Genomic DNA, 12,233 nt, shown 5'->3' on the forward strand with positions numbered 1-12,233 from the left:
ATGGACTCATCGGACTCTGGGTTGGGAGCAGTCCTCTCTCAGCGGTCGGCAGGGGGACAGAAGATGCACCCATGTGCTTTTTTCTCCCGTAAGTTGTCAGAAGCTGAACAACATTATGACTTGGGGAATCGAGAGCTGTTGGCGGTCAAATTGGCTCTGGAGGAGTGGAGACACTGGCTGGAGGGGGCGGAGCAACCGTTTGTGGTCTGGACCGAGCACAAGAACCTTGAATACATCCGGTCAGCCAAGCAGTTGGGTTCCTGTCAAGCCAGCTGGGCTCTATTCTCTAATCGTTTTGATTTTTCTTTATCTTACCGCCCAGGATCTAGGCCAGCGTTGTTCCTCTGTACCCGAAAGCGTCCTCCCTGCTCAGGTGATTATCGGCGCATTAACCTGGGACATCAAGGATAAGGTGAGGCAGGTTCAAGCTAATCCCCCAATACCAAGTGCCTGTCCCGTAGATCGCCTGTTCGTCCCTGCTAACCTCCGCTCTCAGGTTCTCCAGTGGGGGCACTCGTCTCGCCTTGCCTGCCACCCTGGGGTCAGACGCACCCTGGCTATGTTGAGGCAACGCTTCTTGTGGGATTCCATGGAGAAGGACACCAAGGAGTTCGTCGCAGCCTGCCTGGTTTGCTCTCAGCACAAGAGTGCTCGTCACGCCCCTTCTGGCCTGCTCCAGCCAATGCCCATCGCCCATCGTCCATGGTCCCACGTCTACCTGGACTTCGTCACCGGAATTCCGCCATCAGACGGTAACACTTCTATCCTTACTGTCATTGACAGGTTCTCCAAATCAAGCCATTTCATCCCGTTACCCAAAATACCATCTGCCAAGGAGACGGCTGAACTTATGCTGCAACATGTGTTCCGTCTGCATGGTCTCCCCTGTGACATTGTATCTGACAGGGGTCCACAATTCACCTCCTGGTTTTGGACAGAATTCTGCAGCATGTTGGGGGCTATCCCGGCGCCTATCCTCGGGATTCCATCCACAATCCAATGGCCAGTCGGAGAGAATGAATCAGGAGATGCAGACGGCTTTTAGGTGCGTGGTCTGTCATAATCCTTCTTCCTGGTCTAAGCACCTACTGTGGGTCGAACACGCTGCCCAGTTCAGCTACGGGACTCTCACCATTTCAGTGCTCCCGGGGATACCAGCCTCCACTTTTCCCGGTACAGGAGCAGGAGGCCAGGGTTCCATCAGTCCAGACTTTTATGCAGCGATGTCGGCGTACCTGGTTGCAGGCCTGCTCGGCGCTCCTGGCTCCTGACCCCTGCTCTTTCTACCCTGGATTCTCTCTGGCCTGCTCCTTGTCAGATTTGTTTGCATCGGACTGACTGCCTGGTATCTGACCCCTGCTACGTCTCAATAAACCAAGAGCTTTGCTGATTCCCACTCTGCCTCAATGTCGTTGCTTTTGGGTTCACGCCTGCCATTCTGCCAGTCCTGACAAAAAATGAGAAGCAGATTAATAAACTGGTAAAAAATTAATAAAATAAAGAGAAGAAGCTACGGAGAAGAACTGAAATTATTAAAAAAGGAATTATAAAATGGAAGGTGAGTTCATATTCTCCGGGAGCACAATAATAGAAATGTGTCTTTAAGAGATTTAAGAGAATCACAGATATCTTCAGGGTCTCGCTTACCCTTCAGAAAGTAACCAAATATTTTAGTTATATTTAAGCTATAAGTTTGTTTTTGTGACTTGTTGAGAGTCACTTTTATTCGCCTGCTGTTTTCCTCTCACAGATCTTCAATTCGAGCCCTCGATACATTCAGTTCATCCACCTGGTGATAAACGACATGATGCAGCTGGCCCTGTCAACCCACCTCCACATCAGCTATGCCCTGTACAAGATCATCGTCCCCTTCTGCCTCATCTTGCTCAACATTACCATCACCACCACCCTCAACACACCGCTGAACCTGACTGGAATGACAGTGGAGTGCTACATCGCCATCTGCATCCCCCTCCGCCACAGTCAGATCTCTTGTGAGTGCTCTTTCTATCCTACCCGACCTCTTCATCCTCCTGATCACTGAGCCTCTGCAGTTCTTCCACTCCAGGGCGTTCTTTGTTAGGGACAGGCTGTTCAGGAGCACCTACAGCCTGAAGAAGAGAGACGCATCACACATCGTTTGTCTCATCTTCGTTTAGCTATTGCTCTTCTACACGTACCTCAGGATTCTGTTCACTGCCAAGGGAGCGACTGCAGTCTTTAAAAAAGCTAGAAACACTATCCTTCTCCACGGTTTTCAGTTGCTGTTACGCATGATTGTTTATGTGAGACCCATGTTTGAACAATGTCTGCTCTACTTGCTGCCCCAGAACTACTCGACCATACGCTTTTCCTCCTACGTCATTGTCAGCTCCACCGTCTACGGACTGCGAGACCAGCTACTCAGGAGATATGTGAGAAGGTACCTGGTGTGTAAAGTCAGTTTGAGCAAATACCAGCGGAAAAACGTCACCGTGCCAAGAGTGATGATTAAACTGAAGTGACAGCTTCACAGTGACAAACCGCAAACGTCTAATACCAATATCGAGCAGAGAAACCATGTGTGATCAGCAATTTTGTTCTTAATTCTTGTGTTTATGTTTTCAATTTTTTATATCTATTTAATCATAATACTAATACCGTTAAAATCAACAAATACTAAAACTCTAAATTTAAGTGAACATTTAAAATTCTAAGGTAGAACGTTAGAATTTTGTTGACTGTTGAGTTAAAATATGAGTTGTTAACAGATCTATGGTTCGGAAAGCCAAGGATCATGGGTAATATCCAGTGTTTTTCAGTTCAGCGAATGGGACGACACTGCCAGAGCTCCACTTTACACACTGACAGATAGATTGTTCTCTACATGAAAACCTCTGCACAGTGAGGAGCCTGCTAGTCGGTGGAAAGAAAGCTGGAGAACACTCGTCTTTAGAGATTATTACTTAATTGAAGTTACTTTTGTCGTCATGGCTGAGGCTGGGACACGATCAGAAAGGAGAACCGTAGAAAAACTAAAAAAGCTACAAGGGAAGAAGAACAATCAATCAATCATTCAATAAAATGTTATTTGTATAGCCCATATTTACAAATCACAATTCGTCTGATAGGGTTTAAACATTGGTGGAACAAGCACGAGAAAGGATTCTAAACAGATCCGGACTTCTTCCTCCTACACAAGTAGTCTCGTGTTCATTGTATTTCTGAATTGTGTATTTCTTTCAATGCTTCTAAAGCATTGGGGGCTTTTAATAAAACGTCTCCTCAGACCGTTAAATATTTTAATGGCCATTTTTCATTTCATTTTCCAGACCAATGGTGGAATTGAGAAACTGATACAGTAACTGGCAGATTAATCAATAAGTAGACTGACCCAATGAGAGGATAAAAGTGTCAGCGCAGGAGGCTACGGTGCGTCCATCACATCATGGAGACACAGGTATAAAGTCAAATTAAGTCCGATAATATAAAGATAATATGCCTAATATTTTTTTTTAATAATATATCATATGTATATATTTTTTAGTGATAATGATGCTAACCAATATATTTTGTAAAAAATTAAGATGGCCTGTTTTCCTCTGAGCAGTTGTGTTTCATACCAACCGAGCGCTATGGGCGATTTCAGCCTGGCTGGAAATCGCCCCCAGCGCTCTCATTGACTTTCATGTAAAAGCTTTTTTTTCAAACTGCAAGCCCTGCAATGCATTCTCTATGGGTTCCGGGAGTGCTTGCACTAACGTGATTCCGTCATATCATACGTACACTACAGTGAACGTCACGTGGTGCTTTGCTGCCGCCGCAGTCACATTCACGATCGTCATGGCGAATATTACAGCTCAGAGCAACTCCATCATTTCATTTAGAGAATTACCATTTAGTCGTCGAAGTAATCAGGAAAAATTGGCTGTTAAACAATTAGGACCACCCCGACCAAATTTAAATATAAAACAAATATCAAAGAAAGGAGGCAAGTCGTACACCAGGGGATTTTCGCGGTGCTGGTACGAGAGGAAAAACTGGCTAGCAGGATGCGAGCTAGCCAACGGACTCTTCTGCTACCCCTGCGTCCTCATCCACCCTGATGGCTGCACCACGGAAACACCTTGGACTACAACAGGTTTCAAAGATATGCATCATCTGTCCGAAAAAATAAAAAAGCATGAAACATCGAGGATCCACATTGACAGCTGCTTAAAACTGTCAGCGTTTGGGAGCGTCAACATTGCTACGCAGTTGGACGATGGCTACAGGCTAGCACTGCGTCGGCACAATGATGAGGTGGGAAAAAATCGCCACATTCTGGGCCGCCTGATCGACGGTGTTAAGTTCTGCGGTGTATTCGAGTTGGCCTTGCGAGGCCGAGACGAGAGCGAGGGATCCAGCAACCCCGGAATTTTTCGAGGATTGGTACAGTTAATTGCATCCCTAGATGAAGTTTTTGAGGAGCATTTAAAAACGGCCACCGTCTTTAAAGGCACATCCAAGACTGTCCAAAATGAGCTGCTCGACTGCATGGCAGCTGTCATTAGGGCACGCATTACGGAGGAGGTGAAGTCGGCCAGCTTCGTTGCAATACAAGCTGACGAAACAACGGACGTCTCGACTCAGACTCAGATGGTCATGGTATTGCGATACATTGATGGGAGCCATGCTGTTCAAGAGCGTTTTTTTGAGTTTGTCCCCCTCTAGTCTTCAACGGCTGACTCGATTGCCACTGCTATTATGGAGAGATTGAACAGTCTATTCACCGAGGAAGAGAGGGGTAAAGTCATCGCGCAAGCATATGACGGGGCCAATGTGATGAGAGGAGAGAAGGCTGGTGTGCAGCAAAAAGTGCGAGAGCATTACAAAAATGCACATTATTTACATTGCTTTGCACACCAGCTGAATTTGATCATGCAGCAAGCCACTTCTCAGGTCCCAGCAGTGAGGGTTTTTTTCTCGGATCTTAATGGCATTTCTAGCTTTTTTAGTTGGTCACCCAAACGCACCACCATCCTCGACCAGGTTGTTGCACGGAGGCTGCCAAGAGCATCGGCCACAAGATGGAACTTCAACAGCAGGGTCGTGAACACAGTCTATGAGAACCTAGATGACCTCATAGAGTGTTTTGAAGCCATCAGCACAGACGGCTCATTTGACTGCACCACAGTGAGGGAGGCATCTGGCTACCTGAGGATGCTGCAGGACGATGACTTCAAGTTTTTCCTGCATCTATTTCATCAAATCATGCCTCACGTTGACATTATGTACCAACAGCTGCAGAAGAAGGACATTGATGCAGTCTTCATCAAACGTGCTCTGCAGAGCTTCACAAGCAGTGTTCAAGCCATACGGTAAGATAAGTTACACTTTATTGTCACCATGGGGAAATTTGTCCTGGGCACAGTGAATGATTGATTCATTAAAAACTATTAACTATAACTATTGCACTAGAACTTGGGAATAAGGTGCAGGTGCTAAAGTATGAGTGCTAAAGTTAAGTACTTACCTATTTATTGCACATTATTCTATTGCACGTTCTATTGCATCAGCTTAATGGAGGCCAGAACAAATGATAATTTTAAGCGATTTGATTTGCATCTTAATACACATTCTTCTGCCTGATGGCAGCGTTTCATATTCAGGGAAACTATATTATTTGCCTTTTTCCTAACTGCCTTTTAATATAGGCTTTGTAATGGCTCGTCTAGGATATCTTAAAACAGGACAAAACATACTATTATTACTGGTTTTCTAAGACAGGAACTGTAGGTAATTGCATTGACATACTGTATACGTTCATATACTAACACACACTCTCCTTGTTTGTCTGTTTCAGGGACCAGAGCTCATCTCCAGAGCAGCAGCAAGTAGCAGCAGGAACTACAGGAAAAAGGAGGGCCTTGGGAGAGCAAGACAAGCAGAGGCTGTCTAAGGAGGTAGATGATTTTGTAGTTTTGTTTGTTTATTTTCTTTTTTTGTTCTATTTTTCTCTCACTTCACTTCATTGCATACCTTACTGTATTGTATTCTAAAGTCATGCAGACCTCCTTTTTAAGGCCTCTGGAACCTAGTGTTAAAAAATCACCCCTTCTGTATTTACAGTTACATTCAAGGATGGATGGTGGCAGTGTTTTTAACTCATAGTGTACTTCCAATTTGTGATATACTCTCTTTATTTTGACAGGTCTGTGACACCATCATGGGCCATGCAAACGAGAGGTTCTCTTTCACAAGCCACCTTGTGAGTGCAACGCTGCTACAAGGAGACCTGTTTGAGCAGTACTGCCATGTGTTCCCTGATGAGGCTCTGAACACCACTGCCAAGGCATACCCCATGCTGAATAAGGCGAAGCTCAAGACTGAACTGTCCCTTATCTACGAGAGTCCAAGGGCTGCAGTGGTGCATTGGCACTCTACCAGGTTCTACAGAGGAACAACCTCCACGAGACCCTATCTGAGACTGTGGCTCTGTTGAACATCCTCATAACCACTCCCATGACAACTGCTGAAGCTGAGAGGTGTTTCTCGACCTTAAAGAGAATCAAGACATTCCTGCGAAACTCAATGGGACAGGATCGTCTCAATGCTCTGGCCATGCTTTCCATGGAGAGGGAACTAGTCAGGAACATGCTTGATTTTAATGAGAGGGTCATTGATCACTTTGCTGCTTTGAAAGAGAGACGAGCAAAATTTCAATACAAGTGAGAAATGTTGTTTTAATGTTGTTGTGTTGTTGCACTACTCAAATGTTGAATTGGAAATAGCTGTATTAATTGCATATCATTAGCCAATTTTTTTGTTTGCTTTGTAATGTACATGTGTCTTATGGGTAAATTCTTGTTAAATAGCACCCAATGTTTTGATTATCACCTTGGATCATTCTTGTTTTAGGAATACTGTAAATATTGCAATGAGTAGGCTATGCCACTAGTTTTTATATATGCTGTCATCAAGTTGTGTGATGAGAACTGTAAATATTATAATTACTAGGCTATGCTAACATCCATTTTTTTGTTAAATCAGAACACAACTGCTGCACTTAAAATAAATGTTATCAGATGGAGAAAGAGTATTGTGATTTCTTGTAAAGCAGTCTCTTTTAACTTTCCGAGGTATTTAAGGAGGCAAAATGGTAGATGAAAATGTACCGTTAGATGACCACAGTGGGATAGTTCATTCATCAGCCAAAAGCATGTTAACATTCACTATGAACTTGATATAGCTGTATCAAAAAAATCATATAGAACATGCAGTCGATGTCTGATGTTGCCATTTAGCTGTTCGATGAGGTAAGCAGAAAACAATCTGATTGTACTGTGGATCTTAGCCATCATCGCAACAATTGCCCCCCCTGAGAAATTTGTCAGGAGCCGCCACTGATTACAGGATAAATAAAAGATGCTTCGATCTCACTGACGTCAACATAACCATCACAAGCCACACCCTCCGTCATTACCATGTTTTTTTTTCTCTGATGAACTCGGACATCTTTATAAAGACCGGTGTGAAGAGACGTCTGCCTTCAGCATCTGACCTGGACTCAGGCGGGAACAGAACAGAGAGGGAGGAGGTGAGGCAGCTGCAGACTGCAACTCTCTGCTGAACCATTTTACACAGTTCAGGTCAAGATTTAGATAAATGTCAACGTTTTAAAAACATTCTTTACACTGCTAGTTACTCTTGTATCAGGAAGAATGTAAATGTGAATACTGTTGTATTTGTGTTGACACTTCATTTAAGATAAAGCTCAGAATAATATTGTTGTCAGTTGCGCTTCTGTTTCATATATTAAAACTGCATTTTAATTGGTCTTATTAATGTTAAACTTTTTTTTATAATAAAACTGCTATACATTTTTTTAGCTTTTGAGGTTTGTTGGTCAAACTACTTTATGTGCATCGCAAAGCTGCTGTTTTAATCGCATTTACCAACTGTTGACTTTAGATAAATGAATCAGGCTGATTAAAATATGTCTGCCTCTGTCTTTGCCTCAGGTCTCAGTCGATCATGAGCTCGTCAGTGGCTCCGGGAGGCAACATGAGTTTTCCTCATCAGGTTTGGTGAAGCAACAGTTTCACTGCTACATGTTTAGAAACGAATATGAAAATGTTATTAATTATGATCTGAACATTTGTTTTTTATTACATTTTTTAGTTTTAAAATCTTGAGCTGTTTAATTCTTTAAGACCAATGCAAATAGTAATGTGGGAAAGTTAAGTTTGCCACCATCATGTTCTCTTATTCAAGTCCACATTTGAAATGAAATTAAAGAGTAAACTCTATTGACTTCTTGTAAAAACGTTTATTTTGATGTAAACAGACATGTTACTCATAGGAATGCACATACGATACACAAGATTAAATTGAATTTGAACCATTACCTCAACATGCTTAAGCTGTGTCTGTGTGGGAGTGTAAAAGAGAGGATGATGCTGCTGACTCACAGCCTGTGGGTGCTCATGAAAAACTAAATATTAACCTGCTGTTAGATTAAAGTTTGAAAGCAGGTCAGCTGATCGAAACACTGAGAGGAATTAAGATTTGCAGTTTGAGGATTCTGTGTTTCTAAAAGTCTTTTTTGTCTCTGCCACTTGTCACCCTCTGCAGCTGAATCAGTTGATCTTCATCAGAGACACCTTCACCACAGCGGTTGTGAAGAACCTGATTGTTGTTCTGTTGTGGCTCATCCTCAGTTACATCCACAGCACCTTGGTTTCCACGTTTTTCAGACATCAGGTAAAAACAACAACACATACAATAGAACAGACTCAAGGGGATTTTCTATTGTTCAATCTAAACATCTGTTGTTGAGATGTACAAAAGACAAAAACATTAAATCCTCACATTTCAGGAGCTGATTATTTGATATATTATTAAATATTTTATTAATTTTGTTTAATAAATAAAATAAACCTTTAACTTAGTGTTGAAAGCATTGGCAATTAATTGTCTGCAAATGAACTAATCACACTATATATTTTTATAAATATAACATATAATAATATAACATATAATTGTTTGATCAATATATCACTGGCAGAGTAACTGTTGATGAAAATAAATGTTAATGGCAGGCCTTTGTGCACTATGTTCAATTCTAATTTGATATTGTTGTAATAGAATTATTTAATTTACACAAAGAGCTGTTACCGTTCCCCTCTTCACTTGTCTTCCTCCAGACCTTTTACGAAGACCCTCGTTATATCCTCTTCATCCACATGGTGATAAACGACTCCATTCAACTGACCGTCACCGTCACACTTTTTGTCTCAAGCTACATCTTCTACAAGATCAACGTCTCTTTCTGCTGCCTCCTCATGCTGGTGGCCGTTTTCACCACCAGGAACACCCCGGTCAACTTAGCTAGCATGGCCATTGAGCGCTACATTGCCATTTGCAAACCTTTGCGCCACTCGCAAATCTGCACAGTGAGAAAAACGTACATTGTCATCGGAATGATTTGGTTTCTGTGCGCGGCTCCAGATATCACAGATCTGTTTGTGATTCTGGCCACTGAATCTCTGAGCTTCTTTCATGGGTCGGTGTTGTGTTTACGCCAGAACCTGTTCAAAGACCCGATCCTTGTGCATAAAAGACAAGCGTTTGACATCATCTATTTCTCCTTTGTGTTTCTGACTCTGATCTTCACCTACTTCCGAATACTGTTTGCAGCGAGAGCCATGGCCACAGAGAAGATGTTGGCGCAGAAAGCCAGGAACACTATCCTGCTCCATGGCCTCCAGCTGTCCATGTGCCTGCTCTCCTACATTTCCCCCAGTGTGGAGCTTGTTCTGCATCTCATCTTCCCCGGTCGAATCCGGGAGATCAGATTTGCAAACTACCTCATCGTCTACATCCTGCCGCGTTTCCTGAGCCCCATAATTTACGGCGTGAGAGATAAAATGTTCAGGAAGTACTTCAAGATGTACCTTCTGAGCAACAGGTGCCGGGAGAAGCTGAATAAAGTGACACCACAGCACAAATAATGATTATATAGCAATAAAAAGGGAGTTTTGTCATACTGAATCAAAGATGTCCATACCGTTGAATCATACCCTCTCGATTTTAATGGCTTCATTAAAAATGTAAAATTAACAACGATGATGATATTCACATTAAAGCAAAACGTCAGACTGAGAGGCCTGAGTCCCCGCCTCCCAATTTCTAACCTCCACCAAGCAGTCCAATGACAGGAAATACCATCTTAAACTAGAAGGTCACTCGCTGAGTCAGTCGTTTTCCTTCCAACTGGCAAACAAATGCTGATGAAAACACAGCCTCCATTGGCCTAGCGAATAACAGCTTGAGGTGTTGATGCCAAACATTACCATGTCACAGAGAAGATTACCTTTAGTGACCTTGTGCCAAATATAACGTATTCATGAAAATGCGACGGAGAACATAACCAACGCCTGTGGTCCTGTCTGCTGCTGGCGCAGAGGAACAAAGAAGAAGAAATAAATTAATATGAACTTATTAATACATTCAAACTTTACGTCTTGCCACCATTAACCATATGTCAGACGTAGTTTGTAGAACATGCATTTACAGCACACTGAAGTGCAAAATTGAAAACACAATCATCGAAATGGAACACACCGTATGAATGACTCTGGAGTATGAGCCATTTCTCCTTTTGTAAAAGGTCTCAGTGTAGGCCTACTTTTTTCATAGTCGAACATAAAACAGGCCTACTTTTTTCATAGTCGAACATAAAACAGCACAACAGCCGCGGAGCAAAGGTGTTATCTAATTAGCATATGACTAACCTGGAAAGTCACTTGCGATTGGTTGGTAGAAGTGTTGCGATTGGTCACATTTAGTCATTGCAGCACACACGTGGGGTAAAGCCCTCCCACACAATATTAATAAAAATTAATTTATAGTTGTTACTAATAATATATATAATAATGTAATAATTTATTTGTGAGCCTTTACCAAAAGCAATGCAGTTAATTAAGACATTATTTCATGTGATGCTTGATGTAATATGTGAACATATTGTACAGGGAAAAAAAACATGAAGGTATATATTGAGTCAAGGCTTTATTTACATACAGCACAAAAATTGTACAAACACAACTGGCCTAGCCAGTGAAAAGCTAATCAGGTGAAACTTGAAATGTCTCTTTGCAGCCTCTGGGTCATATGTTCTTTGTGGGACTCTGTCCTAATCTGCCCCAGTGTGTAGACGTCTGTGGTGTGAAGCTGTGAGATCCAGTGTAGCTTCTAGTCTTATTTGAAGTGTGGCACACAGGTTGTTGAGCTCCTGGCTGTGGAAGGATGGATCGATGTCATCTGTCCCGCTTCAATCAGCTGTAGACACAATCAGTACAATTAGCACAGTTCAATGACAACATACACCTACATGCATCTGAAAAATGATTTAATGAATCTAACCTTACCCTCTTTCTTCTCTGCCGACTCCTGAACTCCTCAATGCTGAGGCAAGGTCCGGTTGGTTGTACTGGAAGCTCCTTCATACCCGCTCATAGTGGGTCTTAGGACGTCGTAGGACAGGCAGCTGTAAAACAATATGAGTAACATGAGTTTATTATTAATAAACGGAAATAGCCTTGCTGCATCACCGTTGGAAGATCCACAGCAAAAATCCTAAACACATACTTACGCACTGCAAATGCGGACTTTCAGCAAGTCTCGGCGTAATGTGCAGTGACTGCGTCATTGTGTGCAGGAATCCGGCTGTGAAATCAAAACTATGAAATGGATCAGATAAAGTAAAGCTGGAGGATGTATTTTAAACAGAGCAGCTCTTCTTTATTCATACCCTCGCTCCGCCGGCCATTTTCATCACAGCTGTGAAGCGGGAGAGCTTCCTACAAACAAACAAAAACAACGTTTATGAAAAATCTTACAGAGAACAAACTGTTCGATTTAAGTAGTTCATACATATTTAAACATGCACTAGTTCCGCTAAAGCACTTGATGCTTTATTTCACTTTTAACAACTGTCGCGCTAATGTTCACACGTTTTTCAAATCTGAGTTAGCTTAGCAGTTAGCAATGGCTTCGCTGGGTATCACCTTTGTTCAGGGACTGTGCGTCCGTCTTCTCCGCTTCGACTCCTCCACACCGGGCCCTTGGCTTTGCTTTCCCACGCACTCATCTTCTCCTCCAGGGAAACAGCGTCGTGTCGACTTCAGCAAGTTATTAAAACCGAAAACAGAGTCACTTGTACGGAACAAACAACAGGAGCCTTGCATATCTACGGCAGACAGACTCTG

At 42.6% G+C, this 12,233-nt stretch overlaps 1 protein-coding gene, 1 long non-coding RNA gene and 1 pseudogene across 2 annotated transcripts; 2 read left to right on the forward strand and 1 right to left on the reverse strand.

Moving 5' to 3' along the window:
* On the forward strand, positions 1-6,463 carry LOC133971017 (uncharacterized; annotated as a pseudogene).
* A 2,138-nt stretch (positions 6,464-8,601) lies between these two features.
* LOC133971018 (odorant receptor 131-2-like) lies at positions 8,602-9,974 on the forward strand. The gene is made up of 2 exons (XM_062408186.1): positions 8,602-8,724; positions 9,168-9,974. The coding sequence occupies exon 2, from the start codon at positions 9,207-9,209 to the stop codon at positions 9,972-9,974; it is 768 nt and encodes a 255-aa protein (XP_062264170.1). The 5' UTR covers positions 8,602-8,724; positions 9,168-9,206.
* Positions 9,975-11,021: 1,047 nt separating this feature from the next.
* On the reverse strand, positions 11,022-12,233 carry LOC133971133 (uncharacterized). Its single transcript, XR_009924359.1, has 4 exons — positions 12,033-12,233; positions 11,618-11,825; positions 11,394-11,512; positions 11,022-11,304 (listed from the first exon to the last, which is right to left on the reverse strand). It is a non-coding gene; the product is annotated as an uncharacterized LOC133971133 (long non-coding RNA).

This window comes from Platichthys flesus, chromosome 16 (assembly GCF_949316205.1).
Source record: "Platichthys flesus chromosome 16, fPlaFle2.1, whole genome shotgun sequence".
Taxonomy (NCBI): Eukaryota; Metazoa; Chordata; class Actinopteri; order Pleuronectiformes; family Pleuronectidae; genus Platichthys; species Platichthys flesus.